The 19,863-nt window shown below is 50.0% G+C and overlaps 1 protein-coding gene across 2 annotated transcripts in view; it reads left to right on the top strand.

Annotated features, from left to right (window-relative positions):
• IFT46 (intraflagellar transport 46) overlaps positions 1–19,863 on the top strand; it is a 35,336-nt gene that overhangs the window by 4,907 nt on the left and 10,566 nt on the right. For both annotated transcript variants that reach the window (XM_077250599.1, XM_077250598.1), the window contains exons 2-6: positions 4,935–5,031; positions 5,116–5,195; positions 13,544–13,692; positions 14,673–14,744; positions 15,927–16,020. In XM_077250599.1, the coding sequence (XP_077106714.1) occupies positions 4,935–5,031; positions 5,116–5,195; positions 13,544–13,692; positions 14,673–14,744; positions 15,927–16,020 (492 nt within the window). The remainder of the gene's footprint in view (positions 1–4,934; positions 5,032–5,115; positions 5,196–13,543; positions 13,693–14,672; positions 14,745–15,926; positions 16,021–19,863) is intronic.

The following is a 19,863-nucleotide window of genomic DNA, read 5'->3' as shown; positions in this document are numbered from 1 at the left end:
ATGGACCCTCTGAGTTCAGGGTGTCTGGTAGTAGGGAGCACAGGGGCGCAGGCGGGGGTTCGCTGGGGTTCGGGCCGTACATGGACCTTCTGAGTACAGGGTGTCTGGTAGTAGGGAGCACAGGGGCGCAGGCGGGGGTTCGCTGGGGTTCGGGCCGTACATGGACCTTCTGAGTACAGGGTGTCTGGTAGTAGGGAGCACAGGGGCGCAGGCGGGGTTCGCTGGGGTACGGGCCGTACATGGACCTTCTGAGTACAGGGTGTCTGGTAGTAGGGAGCACAGGGGCGCAGGCGGGGGTCCGCTGGGGTACGGGCCGTACATGGACCCTCTGATTACAGGGTGTCTGGTAGTAGGGAGCAGAGGGGCGCAGGCGGGGGTTCGCTGGGGTTCGGGCCGTACATGGACCCTCTGAGAACAGGGTGTCTGGTAGTAGGGAGCACAGGGGCGCAGGCGGGGGTCCGCTGGGGTACGGGCCGTACATGGACCCTCTGATTACAGGGTGTCTGGTAGTAGGGAGCACAGGGGCGCAGGCGGGGGTTCGCTGGGGTTCGGGCCGTACATGGACCCTCTGAGAACAGGGTGTCTGGTAGTAGGGAGCACAGGGGCGCAGGCGGGGGTCCGCTGGGGTACGGGCCGTACATGGACCTTCTGAGTACAGGGTGTCTGGTAGTAGGGAGCACAGGGGCGCAGGCGGGGGTCCGCTGGGGTACGGGCCGTACATGGACCCTCTGATTACAGGGTGTCTGGTAGTAGGGAGCACAGGGGCGCAGGCGGGGGTCCGCTGGGGTACGGGCCGTACATGGACCCTCTGAGTACAGGGTGTCTGGTAGTAGGGGGCGCAGGCGGGGGTCCGCTGGGGTTCGGGCCGTACATGGACCCTCTGAGAACAGGGTGTCTGGTAGTAGGGAGCACAGGGGCGCAGGCGGGGGTTCGCTGGGGTTCGGGCCGTACATGGACCCTCTGAGAACAGGGTGTCTGGTAGTAGGGAGCACAGGGGCGCAGGCGGCGTTCACTGGGGTACGGGCCGTACATGGACCTTCTGAGTACAGGGTGTCTGGTAGTAGGGAGCACAGGGGCGCAGGCAGGGGTCCGCTGGGGTACGGGCCGTACATGGACCCTCTGATTACAGGGTGTCTGGTAGTAGGGAGCACAGGGGCGCAGGCGGGGGTTCGCTGGGGTTCGGGCCATACATGGACCCTCTGAGAACAGGGTGTCTGGTAGTAGGGAGCACAGGGGCGCAGGCGGGGGTCCGCTGGGGTACGGGCCGTACATGGACACTCTGATTACAGGGTGTCTGGTAGTAGGGAGCACGGGCGCAGGCGGGGGTTCGCTGGGGTTCGGGCCGTACATGGACCCTCTGAGAACAGGGTGTCTGGTAGTAGGGAGCACAGGGGCGCAGGCGGGGGTCCGCTGGGGTACGGGCCGTACATGGACCTTCTGAGTACAGGGTGTCTGGTAGTAGGGAGCACAGGGGCGCAGGCGGGGGTCCGCTGGGGTACGGGCCGTACATGGACCCTCTGATTACAGGGTGTCTGGTAGTAGGGAGCACAGGGGCGCAGGCGGTGGTCCGCTGGGGTACGGGCCGTACATGGACCCTCTGAGTACAGGGTGTCTGGTAGTAGGGAGCACAGGGGCGCAGGCGGGGGTCCGCTGGGGTACGGGCCGTACATGGACCCTCTGAGAACAGGGCATCTGGTAGTAGGGAGCACAGGGGCGCAGGCGGGGGTCCGCTGGGGTACGAGCCGTACATGGACCCTCTGAGAACAGGGCGTCTGGTAGTAGGGAGCACAGGGGCGCAGGCGGGGGTCCGCTGGGGTACGGGCCTTACATGGACCCTCTGAGTACAGGGCGTCTGGTAGTAGGGCGCACAGGGGCGCAGGCGGGGTCTGCTGGGGTACGGGCTGTACATGGACCTTCTGAGTACAGGGTGTCTGGTAGTAGGGAGCACATGGGCGCAGGCGGGGTCCGCTGGGGTACGGGCCGTACATGGACCCTCTGAGTACAGGGTGTCTGGTAGTAGGGAGCACAGGGGCGCAGGCGGGGTCTGCTGGGGTACGGGCCGTACATGGACCCTCTGAGTTCAGGGTGTCTGGTAGTAGGGAGCACAGGGGTGCAGGCAGGGGTTCGCTGGGCTTCAGGCCGTACATGGAGCCTCTGAGTACAGGGTTTCTGGTAGTAGGGAGCACAGGGGCGCTGGCGGGGTACGCTGGGGTACGGGCCGAACATGGACCCTCTGAGTACAGGGTGTCTGGTAGTAGGGAGCACAGGGGCGCAGGCGGGGGTCCACTGGGGTACGGGCCGTACATGGACCCTCTGAGTTCAGGGTGTCTGGTAGTAGGGAGCACAGGGGCGCAGGCGGGGGTTCGCTGGGCTTCGGGCCGTACATGGACCCTCTGAGTACAGGGTGTCTGGTAGTAGGGAGCACAGGGGCGCTGGCAGGGTACGCTGGGGTACGGGCCGTACATGGACCATCTGAGTACAGGATGTCTGGTAGTAGGGAGCACAGGGGCGCTGGCAGGGTACGCTGGGGTACGGGCTGTACATGGACCCTCGAGTACAGGGTGTCTGGTAGTAGGGAGCACAGGGTGCAGGCAGGGGTTCGCTGGGGTACGGGCCGTACATCGACCCTCTGAGTACAGGGTGTCTGGTATTAGGGAGCACAGGGGCGCAGGCGGGGGTCCGCTGGGGTACAGGCCGTACATGGACCCTCTGAGTACAGGGCGTCTGGTAGTAGGGAGCACAGGGGCGCAGGCGGGGGTTCGCTGGGCTTCGGGCCGTACATGGACCCTCTGAGTACAGGGTGTCTGGTAGTAGGGAGCACAGGGGCGCTGGCAGGGTACGCTGGGGTACGGGCCGTACATGGACCATCTGAGTGCAGGGTGTCTGGTAGTAGGGAGCACAGGGGCGCTGGCGGGGTACGCTGGGGTACGGGCTGTACATGGACCCTCGAGTACAGGGTGTCTGGTAGTAGGGAGCACAGGGTGCAGGCAGGGGTTCGCTGGGGTACGGGCCGTACATCGACCCTCTGAGTACAGGGTGTCTGGTATTAGGGAGCACAGGGGCGCAGGCGGGGGTCCGCTGGGGTACAGGCCGTACATGGACCCTCTGAGTACAGGGCGTCTGGTAGTAGGGAGCACAGGGGCACAGGCGGGGGTCCGCTGGGGTACGGGCCTTACATGGACCCTCTGAGTACAGGGTGTCTGGTAGTAGGGAGCACAGAGACAGGCTGGGGTACGGGCCGTACAGGGACCCTCTGAGTACAGGGTGTCTGGTAGTAGGGAGCACAGGGTGCAGGCAGGGGTTCGCTGGGGTACGGGCTGTACATCGACCCTCTGAGTACAGGGTGTCTGGTAGTAGGGGGCGCAGGGGGGGGGGGTTCGCTGGGGTACGGGTTGTACATGGACTCTCTGAGTACAGGGTGTCTGGTAGTAGGAGCACAGGAGCGCAGGCGGGGTCCGCTGGGGTACGGGCCATGCATGGACCCTCTGAGTACAGGGTGTCTGGTAGTAGGGTGCACATGGGCGCAGGCGGGGGTTCGTTGGGGTACGGGCTGTACATGGACTCTCTGAGTACATGGTGTCTGGTAGTAGGGAGCACAGGGGCACAGGCGGGAGTCCGCTGGGGTAAGGGCCGTACAGGTGTTTGGTTAGCACACGGGCACAGGCGGGGTCCGCTGGGGTACGGGGCGTACATGGTGTTTGGTAGTAGAGAGCACAGGGGCACAGGTGGGGGTCCGCTGGAGTACGGGCCGTACAGGGTGTCTGGTAGTAGGGAGCACAGGGGCGCAGTTGGGGTCCGCTGGGATACGGGCCGTACACGTCTGGTAGTAGGGAGCACAGGGGCGCAGGTGGGGGTCCGTTTGGGTACGGGCCGTACAGGGTGTCTAGTAGTAGGGAGCAAAGGGGCACAGGTGGGGTCCGCTGGGGCCTGGGGTACAGGCCGTACAGGGTGTCTGGTAGTAGGGAGCACAGGGGGCAGTTGGGGTCCGCTGGGGTACGGGCCGTACAGGGTGTCTGGTAGTAGGGAGCACAGGGGCACAGGTGGGGTCCGCTGGGGTACGGGCCGTATAAGGTGTCTGGTAGTAGGAAGCACAGTGGCGCAGTTGGGGTCCGCTGGGGTACGGGCCGTACAGGGTGTCTGGTAGTAGGGAGCACAGGGGCACAGGTGGGGTCCACTGGGGTACGGGGTGTACAGGGTGTCTGGTTTTGTGGGGTCTATTGAACTTTGATAGGGATCCCAGATGCCCCCATAATAATCGCACGGGGTCTCGCTGTTGCTGCTGCACCAGATCCATTTGTTCCATTATTTCCTTGCTGAGAGCCTGTCGGCAGCACGGTGCTCGGTGCAGGACAGTCGGCCATATTGGCGCTCTCATGCTGAGTGACCCTTCAGGTGAACAGTGCGCTTTGTAGATTTGCTTCAATCCTTGTTTGAAGTTTCCTTGTGATCATGTCTTTGTCCGTCGGGTGGGACTGTTGGGGGGACTGTGTTTAGGGTCTTCAGCTTTGTTTCGTCCCCTCCACTGGGTCCGGGTGTATTTCTTGTCTATGTATAATTTCATGCCATCTCTTTGCAGCGCTTGTGTGGCTTTAGCTCTTGGAAGTCTTCAGGAAAATGGTGTCGGCAGCTGCTAATGTGTAGATCGCTCAGTGCCAGATCCCCAGGAGAACGACCACAGCGGAAAACATTATTCCCTCTTCATTAGAGAATCTCAGAGTCTATAACTAATTGTTACAGTATATTGTACAGTCACACAGACCCCAACAGGACGATAAAAGCAATGAGACTGGGGAAAATATCAGCCTGGTCAGTCAGCCGAGAAGACTTGATTCTTTTCCTGTCACAGCCGTGCTCCTGGAGGTCTCGGGCGCAGCGTTTCCTCAGTCTGTACATATGATAATAGGACATTTGACAATTTAATTTTCTTCCTCCAGACAAGGTTAGTGCAGAATCAGCCGTATGACGAGAGCCTCGAGATAAACGACTCGGAGGAGGTAGCCAGCATCCATTCTCCAACTCCAAGAAAGCCAGGCAAGAGGCATATCATACACATACAAGAGGTGACATTTCTGAAATATGGAAACGTGAACACTTGATTTTCTTTTGCTCCTCCAGTTTCTTCCAGGCATTCTTCAGGTAAAGGAAAAGTCATGCCGGACCCAAATATAAGCAGTGAAGAAGAGGAAAGTACGCCGGTAAGATACTGTACATAGATGGGGTCTCCTCCTGCACAGGCTTATGTGGCTATAGCTTTGCTTTAGTGTCTGGGACTGGAAAGGCTCGAAAGAGACCGCACATGTAAATGTATCACCGACGACCTGGTAAAAGATCCCATTTGTTGCAGGTGTATTATGGTATGAAGGGCCAGCCATTCTATTTATGGACAATATTTGATAAATTAATCTCTAATTTTAATGCAGTCAGGAGGAATGAAGAGGTGTTAGATTGTGTTTCTTTTCCCTTCACCATGACAGCACCGTACGTGAGAGATGGCATCCGCCCCCAGGAACAGGAAACCTGCAGCAGAGATAAAAGAATGGGGCGGCCCCTCTCTCCTCAGTTTGGTTTCCTGTTCCTGCAGGTGGATGCCTGTGGCAGAGCTCCTACCTCCAGAGGGATCTCCCTCTGATGATACTGGTCCGGAGGCCGAGGTCCGCGGTGGGGGCAGCCGTCCGGGGGAAGGGGCTGTTGTGTCCGCGCCTATTCCCCCTCGCTGGACTCCCCGGCGTCTGCTCTGTGCAGGAGGCTGGTCCGGGGATAAGGGGCGTGTCCTTCACTGACGCTGGCGCCGAAGTGAAGAATGACGACTTCCAGTCGCACGGGAGTGACGTCACACACCGAGGGAGCCGGTGTGCTGGACACTTCCGGGCGGAAATTTGTTCCAGAGGCGCGCACACCGCTCCTGATATATGAGCAAAAGGAAAACGCTGGTCCTACAGCAAGCAATCTGCCTGCTAAGATGACCGAACCAGCGATGGATCCGGACACACCGATGATGCCTGCGCCCAAAATGTCTGAAGAGGCACAAGCTACTGGGGTATCCAGGGTCCTGGAGGGGTGAGTGCCTTTGTAAGGCGAACCACACATACTGATACCCTGTACACTATGTGTTTTTTTAGGGGAAGAAAACCACCTCCAAACAGAAAAATAGGGCCTGTGCACTATGCAAAGACACACTCCCTAGGCTATATAGCAAGAAAATCTGCCAGCCTTGTATTGACAAAACAGTTGCAGAAGAATCTTCTTCCTTATTACAAAATATTAAAACGATTATACGGGAGGAAGTCAAATCAACTGTTAAGGAGCAGCTGAAACATCATACAGCAAAGGGAACCCCACCTCCCCCACCCCCAACAAGTGAACAAGGGTCGGACGTAGACTCAGGGGATGAACCCGGGAGTATTAACCCCCTCTGATGCCTCAGACCTAGACTCCTCGGATGAGGAGTATGGCCACCCTTATTTTCAATCAGAAGATATTGGGAAGCTGCTCAAACTCGTTAGAGCGACTATGGGGGTAGAGACCCCTAAGGAGCCGCGGTCAATTCAGGACACTATGTTCAGTAACTTGGAGGGAAAAAAGCGTACATTTTTTCCTTTCCATGATAATATAGTCAATTTAATTAAAAGGGAGTGCAAAAAGCCCAATAAAAAGATATCCACCCCTCAGGCCTTAAAGCGCAAGTACCCCTTTGATGAAGAGATCTGTGAAAAGTGGGAAAAGGCTCCTAAGTTAGATGCTGCCATTGCCAGCACCTCTAAAGGGGTAGCATTGCCATTTGAGGCCATGCCCTAAAATCGGCTTGGGAGGCAGCGACATGGTCGTTTAAACCCGGGGTTGCTGCCACTTGCACAGCACGTGCTATGGTCAAGTGGTTAGAGGAGCTAAGTGACCAGATCAAAAACAAATGCCCGAGAGAGAGACTACTTGAAGCATTACCCTCTCTACAGGGCGCCGCAAGATTCCTGGCAGATGCTTCAATTGATTCTGTCAGAAGTGCCGCACGTGCATGTGCCTTATCCAACTCGGGTCGTAGAGCATTGTGGCTGAAGAATTGGATGGCTGACTTTCAATCGAAGGTCAAACTCTGTGGGGTACCCTGTGAAGGGCAATATCTTTTTGGTAAGGCCCTAGATGAGATCCTAGAGAAAGCATCGGACAAGAAAAAGCGTTTTCCACCTCCTTCCTTTCCTAGGCGCCGATGGGAGACCTCTCGTTCGTCCTTTCGTGGATCTGGATATAGAGGGGGCCGCGGCCGGTCAGACTACAGGTCTGTTCGGGGCAGACCCTGGAAAGACAGAAAAGAAAGGGGATTCCTTTTCAATAAGCCTCCCCCCAAGTCTGATCCCAAACATCAATGACACCAAAATCCCAGTGGGAGGAAGACTCCAATGGTTTGTCCACCACTGGGCAGCGCTACCGGCTTCTCAATGGGTAATCAGCCTATTGTCAGAAGGTCTAAAGGCCCTGTCACACATAGCGAGATCGCTAGCGAGATCGCTGCTGAGTCACAAGTTTTGTGACGCAACAGCGACCTCAGTAGCGATCTCGCTATGTGTGACACGTACCAGCGATCAGGCCCCTGCTGCGAGATCGCTGGTCGTGTCGGAATGGCCTGGACCTTTTTTTGGTCGTTGAGGTCCCGCTGACATCGCTGAATCGGTGTGTGTGACACCGATCCAGCGATGTCTTCACTGGTAACCAGGGTAAACATCGGGTTACTAAGCGCAGGGCCGCGCTTAGTAACCCGATGTTTACCCTGGTTACCAGCGTAAATCTAAAAAAACAAACAGTACATACTCCCCATCTGATGTCCGTCAGGTCCCTTGCCGTCCGCTTCCTGCTCTGACTGAGTGCCGCCGTACAGTGAGAGCAGATCACAGCAGTGGCGTCACCGCTGCGCTCTGCTCTCACTGTACGGCGGCACTCAGTCAGAGCGGGAAGCAGACGGCAAGGGACCTGATGGACATCAGATGGTGAGTATGTACTGTTTGTTTTTTGGTAACCAGGGTAAACATCGGGTTACTAAGCGCGGCCCTGCGCTTAGTAACCCGATGTTTACCCTGGTTACCCGGGTGCTGCAGGGGGACTTCGGCATCGTTGAAGACAGTTTCAACGATGCCGAAGTCGTTCCCCTGATCGTTGGTCGCTGGAGAGAGCTGTCTGTGTGACAGCTCCCAGCGACCACACAGCGACTTACCAACGATCACGGCCAGGTCGTATCGCTGGTCGTGATCGTTGGTAAATCGCTATGTGTGACGGGGCCTTAAGACTCAAGTTCTCCATCCTCCCGCCAAATCGTGTAATAATGACCCAAGTGGCCGAAAAAAATCAGGCCACACTAGAAAGAGCGGTTCATCTCCTCATACAAAAAGAAGTGCTAATAAGAGTACCTCATCAGGAGATAGGGAAAGGGTTCTACAGCACCTTGTTTCTAACGCCAAAACCAGACGGCTCGCTGAGAGCAATATTCAACCTGAAGGCTCTAAACCATTATATTCAAGTGGAGAGATTCAAAATGGAGACCCTGAGAATGGCAATAAAAGTACTCGACCCAAACTGTTACATGGCAGTAATCGATCTTACAGATGCTTACTACCATGTGCCAATTGCTGTCCAACACCAACAATGATATGAAAAAGAACAACATATGAGTCAATGCTAGTTTATCAAAAGTGAGCAATATTTAATTTGATCAATAAAACACATTATATTTTAATAAGGTTTAAAAGTTAAAAAAGCGCACCGTGTAAAGCAGTATATTAAACACATCTATATATATATTGGGTTAGTGACCAAAATCCAAGATTAATGAGTGCCAGGTCACACTGCAGAGCACCATGGGCAGTTAAAGGGTTAAATTAATATGTTACAGATATAGATCATATCACTAGGTGGTACTGTCTTAGTGCGGCTACAAAAAGAGGCGGCGAAGTTCTCAGTGGAATTATTCACATCAACAACAGGCTACCAATGCATGTGCGTGGATACCTATTAACCTCAAGTATGCTCTTCACCAATTTCTAAGTCCCACCAAAGTGAATGCAGCAAAAGAAGTAAGTAAATTGGTCAAATGCCATTACCCGTCATGGTGCAGAACAGGGGAATCCGGACTCACTCCCCGACGTTTCAGTACAGATAACCTTCGTCAGGGGGCGTGGCTAGAGGGGGTAATGATCTCTATATTTCTATCCGTACTGCTGATTGTTTCCTACATGGGCACCAATTGTACGCTGTCTAATGCGCATGCGCTCAGCCCTCATTCCGCCCTCAACTGCACACCGACATCACCTGATCCAGACCCGGTCACGTGGGGCGACCAGCGCCGTGTCATCACCACGCGACCGGGATCACAGAGAGCGACGCCGGTGCACAGCACAAAAAGAGTGAGCGGGGAGGCCGGATCTCAAAAAGGCACCAATGGTAAGATATCTGGTGCGCACGGCCACCATGCCGCCCCCCCACTGCACACCATCACCACCTGATCCGGAACCGGTCATGTGGGACGTCCAGCGCCTAGCCTATTTTGAGTCGCTAATCTCACAATATGCAATTAGCATATAGATGTAATTATATGCATCGCAATATGTGTAGCTAACAATGATTTGGAGAATTTATATACCAACACCAACAATACCTGAGATTGGTGGTAAACCTTGCAAACACCCCCACCCATCTACAATATCAATGTCTTCCCTTCGGGGTAGCTGTAGCGCCCCGCGTGTTTACAAAAATCATTTCCGAAGTGGCGTCCTTCATCAGGAAAGAAGACATAATGCTGGTACCTTATTTGGACGATTTTCTGGTAATAGCAAACAACAAAGAAAATTGCGAAAAAACAGTCGCAAGAGTACTGGAGGTACTGACCAAATTAGGATGGATTATAAACCAAAGAAAATCAAGACTAATCCCAACGCAGACTCAAGAATTCCTCGGGATCCTATTGGATTCAGTCAAACAGGAGTGTGTCCTCCCACAGAGGAAAATTCAAACTATTCAACAGAAAGTACAACTGTTCTAGCTACAACACACCATCTCACTACGGAATGCAATGTCGCCTCCTAGGAGTTCTAACGGAAACAATTCCAGCAACACGGTGGGCACAAAGCCACACACGAGAATTGCAATGGCAGATACTAACCGAACAAATGAAGAATCCATACAGTCTGAATCGGAAAATTCTTCCATCTCCAAGAGTTCAGGACTCACTAGAATGGTGGCTGAGAACAAAAAATTTGAGCAACGCAGTGCCATGGTCAGTGCAGAATCCAGTAGTCCTTACTACCGATGCGAGCCCATGGGGGTGGGGAGCACACTTGGAGGATCAAGTCCTACAGGGTCAATGGGCGGTCTCAATGACAGCAGCGTCCTCCAATCTAAAAGAATTGTTGGCGGTAAGGCAATCACTTCTTCATATAGGAGAAAGGATACGAGGAAGACATGTGGTGGTGTTGTCCGACAAAAACACAACGATAGCCTATTTAAATCGTCAAGGGGGCACAAGATCAGCATCCCTTATGGCAGAAGCCAAAGAACTGTTCATATGGGCCGAGAACAACCTTCTTTCCTTAACCGGAACATACTTAAAAGGGTCAGAGAATCAAGTAGCCGACTTCTTAAGCCGTCACATATTACATCAAGGGGAGTGGTCCCTGAACCAGGGAATATTTGGAAAAATATGTGCCAGCTGGGGCGTTCCAGAAATAGACTTATTTGCCACAAAAGAAAATCGGAAGGTGAGGAAGTTCTATTCTCTGAACCCAAGAGAACAACCGGAGGGAGTGGACGCGTTTCTGTACCGATGGAACTTTCATCTAGCGTACGCATTTCCCCCGATACCATTAATCCCAACAGTCCTCAAGAAAATTCGGGAAGACAAGGCACGAGTGATCCTCATAGCCCCCTTTTGGCTGAAAAGGGCATGGTTCACGTGGCTCAGACGCATGTCTATCTCGGACCCGTGGATCCTCCCGGATGCCTCGGATCTCCTACACCAGGGACCAGTTCAACATCCCCAAGTACACAGGCTACATCTCACCGCCTGGAACTTGAGAGGGGGCTTCTATTAGCAAAAGGATTCTCGAACCCTTTGGTGACCACATTGCTCGCTAGCAGAAAAAAGGTCACCTCAGAGAAATACCAAAAAATTTGGCAAAAATTCCTGGAATTCTCGGGGCGACAGTTGTCCGAGACAAGCCAAGAATTTCCGGTAAAAGAAATTCTAGAATTTCTCCAAAAAGGGTTAGAGAGGGGGCTATCTACTAGCACCTTAAAGGTGCAAGTATCCGCCCTGGGTGCGCTGTTTGATCAGAAACTTGCTGACCACCCTTGGGTCTATAGGTTCATCCGAGCCTCCTTTACATCCAGACCCTCAAAATTATTACCTAAGGTGGCTCCCTGGGATCTAAATTTAATTTTAAATGCTCTAACTGTTTCCCCCTTTGAGCCTCTCGCTTACATTTCAATAAAATCCTTAACCCTAAAAACTGTCCTCCTGGTTGCCTTGAAGGGACTCTGTCACCTGAATTTGGAGGGAACAATTTTCAGCCATAGAGGCGGGGTTTTCGGGTGTTTGATTCACCCTTTCCTTACCCACTGGCTGCATGCTGGCTGCAATATTGGATTGAAGTTCATTCTCTGTCCTCCATAGTAAACACCTGCGTAAGGCAAGATTGCCTTGTGCAGGCATGTACTACGGAGGACAGAGAATGAACTTCAATCCAATATTGCAGCCATCATGCAGCCAGCGGGTAAGGAAAGGGTGAATCAAACACCCGAAAACCCCGCCCATATGACTGAAAATTGTTCCCTCCAAATTCAGGTGACAGAGTCCCTTTAACTTCAGCCCGACGTACCTGCGAGCTGCAAGCTATTTCGGTGAACCCCCCTTACACTACCTTCCAGGATGACAAAGTGATTATCAAAACCGACCCGGCCTTCTTACCAAAGGTCAACTCAAAGTTTCATAGGGACCAGGAAATTATTTTGCCCTCATTTTGTCCTCAACCAAAATCCCATGGAGAGCAAACCTTCCATTGTCTTGATGTCAGACGCTGCCTGCTTCAATACATAGAAGCCACAAAATCTTGGCGTCAGTCATCAGCCCTTTTTGTCGCCTTCCAGGGGACAAACGGGAAAAAAGGCCTCAAAGGCAACTATTGCACGGTGGTTGCGTACGGCTATTTCACTTTCATATTCCTCTTCTGGCCAAGTTCCCCCACAGGGTGTTACGGCCCACTCCACGCCTGCTATTGCCACATCCTGGGCGGAAAGGGCAAACGCTTCGGTGGAACAGATTTGTAGAGCGGCAGTATGGTCTTCACCCTCTACCTTCTTCCGACATTATAGGCTAGGCTTAGGTCTATCAAACTTGTCTTTCGGGAGAAAGGTATTATCTGCTGTTGTCCCACCCTAGGAGTCTTTCTATTTCTTCCTCTCACGTACGGTGCTGTCATGGTGAAGGGAAAAAAATGATAATAACTTACGGGTAATTTGATTTTCCAGAAAATATATATATATATATATATATATATATATATATATATATATATATATATATATATATATATATATATATATATATATATATATAATAATATATGATATGATATATGTATAGATAGAAACTAATAAAGAGCTATACAATGTAAATGTAATATACGAGTGGGTACTAACAAAGCGGTCATCTTCCCTACTCTGAAACAAACTGAGGAGAGAGGGGCCGCCCCACTCTTTTATCTCTGCTGCAGGTTTCCTGTTCCTGGGGGCAGATGCCATCTCTCACGTACAGTGCTGTCATGGTTCTGGAAAATCAAATTACCCTTAAGTAATTATCATTTTTCCTGCATTTGGTACTATACACACATACAGTGGGTACGGAAAGTATTCAGACCCCTTTACATTTTTCACTCTTTGCTTCATTGCAACCATTTAGTAAATTCAAAAAAGTTCATTTTTTCACATTAGTGTACACTCTGCACCCCATCTTGGCTGAAAAAACAGAAATGTATAAATGTTTGCAAATTTATTAAAAAGGAAAAACTGAAATATCACATAGCTCTGCTAGATCTGCTGCAGTTTTCTCTGGGTTTTGATCAAAACTGCAGCAAGCACCCAGCAAGTGACACATTGCTGGAATCAGGGTCTCTGCCCATTCTTTATCTGAGAGCAACATAATGTAACAAAATCTTCCATTTAAAAAGAGTATTTCAACCTAAACGTGCCACTAATAAATAAATCTTATGTCAGTAGGGCTCTGACCAGTTGGATCCACCGAATGCTGCACCAAGGGTCTGTGGATTCCTACATCCTATTGGCCGCTGGCAGTTTTCAGATCTCTCCCGGTCTAACATTACTGATCCATTAGACAGGTGACGACCCGTGTAGCTGGAGGGAATATTAGTAATGTAGTGCCAGACACATAGGAGAGGAAGGGAAGCCTTTTGGATCGGAGGATTTGTGACTCCCAGTTATAGCTAGTAAAACCTTCTTGTGATTTTTGTGTGAGCTGAGTGTCTTGTGGTTTCTTTTTGCATACTTGAAGAAAAATAAAGCGTCTCGTGGTGGTCCTCGCCAGGAATTAAGTGAAGATGAAAACACAGATGATTCAGGGGACGATGATGATGACGATGATGATGATGACGACGATGATGAGGATGACGATGATGAAGAAAATGGTGCTTCAAATGTAGGGTAAGTGATGCTGTATTATTGATTATACGAATATCATTTTTTGTGTATTCATCATGATGCAGCCGTCCGATGACATGGTGTATGTGGTCTTATATGTGCTCTTAGGTTTCTGGCTAAAAAGCGCAGCTTTTACTGCACACACCGTATCTACACTAAAACTTGTGACCTCTCGCTCTTAACAAGTGGCAAGCCAGAGAGGGCGGGGCCAGCACACAGGGGCGGGGCCAACACAGGGGCGGGGCCACCAGGAATTAGACTACCTTTATTATGAATTCTGATTACAGTAACTCCTATTATACTATTATATAGTATATACTATTATATTCATTTTCCTCTTGGCGCTCCCCAATATGTGCCAAGTCCATGAAGGATCTTGCAATTCTTTATAAAGTTGGCCTCTTGCTCCAGTGCCCATAATTTTATCACTGGTGTATGAAACGCCAGGCCTGAAGGCGTATATCCTCAGAATATGCTGTAATGTCTGACAGATGTCGGCCCTACCTTTGCCTGGCCACTGTCACCAGAGCAGCTGAATTTTGATCTCCTATAGGAGTGATTCTAGAGACCTGCACATGAGCTCATTCACAGCACCAGACGGGGATGGAGGGTTTCATGACGCCCCTTTTCTGAAGGTGCAGATCTATCACACGCGCCTTTAATTAATCCCATAAGCTATGGGATAACCCCTTCTTAAATGCCAAAGTCCCTCCCTAATAGAAAAAAAAAATTAAATACTCTCCTCTCAGGCCGGTGGCGTTTCAGTGATGCTGGCATTCTGTCTCTGAGCACTGCAGCCCATGACAGGCTACTGATGGTCTGCAGCCTTCATCACTTTGTCTGACAGAAGTGTGATGGCTGTAGCGGAACACACGTTCCCATTCACTGCTGTAATGGTGAATAGATGTTCTTTTGTGTGGCTTGGAATACCCCTATAGCAGTGTGATGCTTTACTGTTTTATTATATTTCCTGTTTCCCACAGTTATGATCCTGCAGACTTTGAGCATCTACCAGTAACACCTGAGATTAAAGAATTGTTCCAGTATATTACTAGGTGAGACTATTGTATTTAACCTGAGGATGAAAACTGCATGTCTTACACAGTAACCTCTGCCTATGAGGCACATTAAACAATGCTGTGAATGAGTATAAAAATATCAAAAGACTGAATGTCACAAAAAACAGAAATCAGGTGTGTACAGGTGCTTACTAAGAGTAGCCATCTCCATACATAACTATGTCCAATTCATGTGTGCCCGGCAGCCACGATAAGGCGATTTTCGTTGCTGGGACCTATCCTAATGGGACTCCTCTCATGGGCTGGCTGAGCACTCCACCCATTGGCGTCTGGCGGTTTTAATTACAGCAGGATCCTACCTTCCCATATAAATGCAGTTTATCAGCCCATGAGAGGAGTCCCCACAGGATAGGTCCCAGCAACGACAATCTTCTTATCGTGGCTGCCAGGCACACATGAATTGGCCAATTTATGCGCTGAGTATTCTCAATTTTTCATATTTTCTAGAGCAGTAATGCAATTCTGATTACGTATATTTCATGTTTGCATGCTATAGTGCTACAGAATTAAGCTTTATTTTGTTAGTGAATGAGTGTATGTTACACATGTTTTAAGCTAAAATGGTCACCATCTTTTTAGCAAACTTTGCATAAATCAATAGTACAAGCAAATGAAAAAACTTTGATATATAGTTTATTAGGGAAATCTTTTTCTCCACTCATGAGCAACATCTTCTGCCTCCTAAATTCCTCATCCACTCTGACAAATCAGCTGCAATCTGCCTTGGTCAATGCAAGATGGACCGCCAGCGCAGTGAGGTGTCAGGTTGCAACTCCTATTATACTCAAGGAACACTCAGCAAAGTGAGACCAAAAAAATTGTGCTGCAGCTTCAAGTAAATATATTTGACTTCAGTGCTGGATTCACAGACACAAAGCTCAGTTCTGCTGTGTAACAACCTCCAGGCTGCTGCTTCAGTCTACAGTATGTGCTACAGAGAAAAGAGCAGGATCCATATCTCTGATTGTATTAGTAGATATAGCAGCTAGTTTTCACCCACTAGGTGAGTGGCAACTGAAAATGAGCGAGAGAGAGGAAAATGAGTGAAAAAATGCCGGACACCAGTCACATTGGCCAGTGATGATGTTATACCCCATGACAGCCTGTTCTGATAAGTTACCTTTACAGGCACGCTTTACACATCTTCTATTGTTTCAGGTACACGCCACATGCCATAGATTTGGACCACAAGCTGAAACCTTTTATCCCAGACTTTATTCCGGCTGTAGGAGATATTGATGCATTTCTGAAGGTATGTTTTTGCATTAGTAACCAGTATAATTTAACCAAGAGCACACAGTGTACATGTACCGTGTGCACATGTCAGTCAATATCCGATTAGTGTGATTCCAACCCAGCTTAAAGAACCCACAGTGCTGGTGCGAACGGTGCAGCCTTTTCTATGGATACATTGTTTTATATACACGCCATCTGTATAAAACATAGTAGCAGCTGAGCTGGGTATTGTAGTGTTACACCATAGAAGTGAATTTGACAGCGCTGCAAACCCCTGAACTGCCGCTGCTTAGAAGATGACACAGAGGAGATGGCAGTGCCTGAGGGAGGTCTGCAGCTTCTTTAACCCATTAAAGTCCTCAGATACGCATTAAAACGGTGGCCGCTAAGGGCCTTATTCCCCCTTTGCCATTGTAAAATGGCGATCAGGAATAAGGCTGTAGCACCCCTCAGAGTCGGAAAATCTCCGGGGTCTTAGCTACCGGGGGTAACTGAGACCCTGGAGAACATGATCAGGGCCAGATTTTCAGCTCATTGCTTGTCATCTTATCAATGAATAACAGCAGTCGCCTTAAAAAAGTGTCTGCTATTAAAATAATTTCTCTCTGTTCTGAAGTGGTATACCTGTCAGAGGAGAGAGAAATTATGTCCCTGCTTCTCCGTCCCCTGGCCCGCTGCCTCCTTTTCCTGAAAAAAAAAAATGGCAGGCACATGCGCAGTGCAACCGCCAAGATCTGCTGGCCAGCGACAGTGGGGATTTTTCCTATTGGTTCCTTTTGATTACTGTGATAAACCCTATTACAGTGATCAAAAGCCAATAATTAGTATGTCACCTTCCCTCCTCCCAGATAATTTTTTTTACATTTTATAATATTTCTTTCATTGTTTTCCATTAGTGCTGGGCTTGGGGTTAGAATTAAGGTTGGGCTTGTGGTTATTGCTGGGCTAAGGATTGAGGTTAGGGTATTCAGAAGTAAAAAAATTTACATTATGACGACTAGTGTTGAGAGCAAGTGCTCGCTGCTCTGGTAGGTACCGAGTATCGCGGGTGCTCGAGTGACATGGTAAAGTCTCTGCCCTGGTTGTCTGACAGCTGTTAGCGGGGATTTCCTGAGATACATGGGCAATCCCCACATGTTTTTTTGGGTGTCTAGCAGCAGCAAACATGCGGGGCAGGGACCTGAGCATGTCACTGGAGCCCTTACAATACTTGGTGCATACCTGAGTACCGGATGCAAACATGAGTAGCGAGCCCTTGAGCTCAGCACTAGTGACGCCATATTCAATGTGACGACGTAAAGTTATCAAATCCTGTATAGTACCTTATGGGTTCAAAATCCTCAGTATACCACTGCATAAAATCTGTCGGGGGGGTGTAATTTCCAAAATGGAGTCAGTTGTGGGGGGTTTCTGCTGCTTGGGTGCCTTTGGGGCCCTGTAAATGGGACATGTCGCCCGCAACCTATTTCAGCCAATTTATGTTCCAAAATTCAAAAACTCCTTCCACTCCGAGCCCTGCCATTGGTGCAAACAGCTCTTTGACAACGTGGGGTATTGCCACACTCCTAATAAAGCAGGTAACAAACTGTGGGGTCTGCTTTTTGGTGTTATATTTTGGGGCTAAAGCAAGATTTTACAGGTTCATTTTTTTTTTTTTATTCCACTTTGCATATATTCCTGTGTAGCAACTGAACGGTTAATAAAATTATTTTTAAAATGGTATCCCGTATATGTGGAGTATTCAAAATCCTCTCTCCCAGTGGGTCATGGCATCCGCAAACCATAACAGTGAAATCTGCCCTATAATCTGGCGCTCCTTCCCTTCTGAGCTTTGCACCGTGCCACAAAAGTATTTCCCAATTACATGTAGGGTATTGGCGCACATAAATTGCTCAACAAACTGGTGAGATCCAATTTTTCCTATTATCCCTGTAATTTATTCTCTCTTCACCATTCACTGATATAAAATTCTGTGGTGTCAATATAATCACTGCGCCCCTAGATGAATTCATTGTAGTTTGTAAAAGGAGTTCATATATAGGGGGTTTCTGTTGTTCTGGCACCTCAGGGGCTCTGTCAATGTGACATGGCACCCGCAAACCATTCCAGCAAAATCTGAACTCCAATATGGCGCCTCTTCCCTTCTGAGCTTTGCACTGTGCCTAAAAAGTAGTTTCCCCCACATATGGGGTATTAGCTCAGGAGAAATTGCACAACAAATTGTATGGTTCATTTTGCTTTTTTACTCTTGAACATTTGGTTCTTGACTTTCCGCAAGCAGGTGTAGACTTCTTTTGGGGATGGCCTCTGTGCCCCGCCCCCCACTCTACCATAAACCTTGGCACCTCGTCGTTCTATCCTGTTTATGCTCAGCACTCTCCCTTTCAGCTGTTGGCAGTGTTGTTGGCAGACGTCATTCTTTGAGGGTAACCATCACCCCTATTCACATGATCTCTAAGTTAGCTGTGCTCTCCTGGAAGATCCCCTTTCTGTATTTTCATCAGGAGCGGGTGATCTTGCATTCGTCCTCTCAGATCCTTTTCATCTATAATGACATTCTCCTTCCCATTTTTGGGGGTGTTCCCTGCACGGTTTGGTGTAATCGTGGCTATTATGGATGATTTAGTGTAGTCAGGAGATAGCGATGACCATCCACATTCCGATTATGGTCTGTGATCCCTGGGAGGCGCTGCAGGGTTCGGCCAGTGTCTGGGGAAACCATCTTATTCTAACAGTCTGCCATTATGACAGCCTTTGGGTCAATAGGTCGAATGGCTCCCTTTGTTTTTTCCATTCATTCCACAAGGGCAGTCAGGCATCCTGTTACCATTTCTCAGGTCAGCACGGTTACCACCTGAGCCTCCATTTGTAGCTTGAGCAGGTTCTTCACGGATCTCCTCATGGCTTCTGCCAATGCCAGCTAACATTGCCAGGTGCTGCAAACTGCTGTGCACTGGCATTGTGCCTGGTAAGTGTTTGGTATTGCTCGCTCCCTGGCATACACAGCTTCATCCCTCCAGGGATGAACCTAGCAGGTACCCTGCACAATGTTGTATAGTCTATAGCGGTACTGGTGTGCCATTGCGGTCTTGGGCCTTTGTGGCATGCTGGTACTTGTAGCCTTCCAGCTGTTGCAGACCCCTGATGTGAATGTATGAGGCTTCTACGCTCCCGGTTACAGTACCTTGTTCACAGTTGATACTATGCTCCTTGTCTGGGATGATTAGCAGGGTTTATATGTAAGGTTTAGGGTGCAGAACTCCATGCTGACTTCAGCTAGGTGTGACTGCTCCGAGAGGCTTGGCAATCGTATACAGATCTATAGTAAGGGATAAATATGGAGTAAAGGGAAACAAGCAGCAGAACATAACCTATTGTTTAAATCAGGGTTTTTTTGTTACTTTTTTTTTTAAAAAAAATCCCAATCTTTATTGAATAGCAAAATTACTGTAGTAATATTGCAATTTTCATACTTGTCACTGGAGCTTTTTTAGACATATACTTCCTGTCCTTACAGGAAGAGTTTTCAGCAGTCTCATTATCAGCTGAGACAGGAGTTATATAAGAGATTTAGGCTACTTTCACACTAGCGTTAACTGCATTCCGTCACAATGCGTCGTTTTGCCGAAAAAACGCATCCTGCAAAAGTGTTTGCAGGATGCGTTTTTTCACCATTGATTAACATGAAGCGACGCATTGTGACGGATTGCCACACGTCGCACCCGTCGTGCGACGGATGCGTCGTGCAGTGGCGGACCGTCAGGAGCAAAAAACGCTACATGTAACGTTTTTTGCTCACGACGGTCCGTTTTTTCCGACCGCGCATGCGTGGCCGGAACTCCGCCCCCACCTCCCCGCA

This window comes from Ranitomeya variabilis, chromosome 4 (assembly GCF_051348905.1).
Source record: "Ranitomeya variabilis isolate aRanVar5 chromosome 4, aRanVar5.hap1, whole genome shotgun sequence".
Classification (NCBI taxonomy): Eukaryota; Metazoa; Chordata; class Amphibia; order Anura; family Dendrobatidae; genus Ranitomeya; species Ranitomeya variabilis.
Note: the sequence above shows the minus strand (reverse complement) of the source record. Positions and strands in the feature narration are given on the sequence as shown.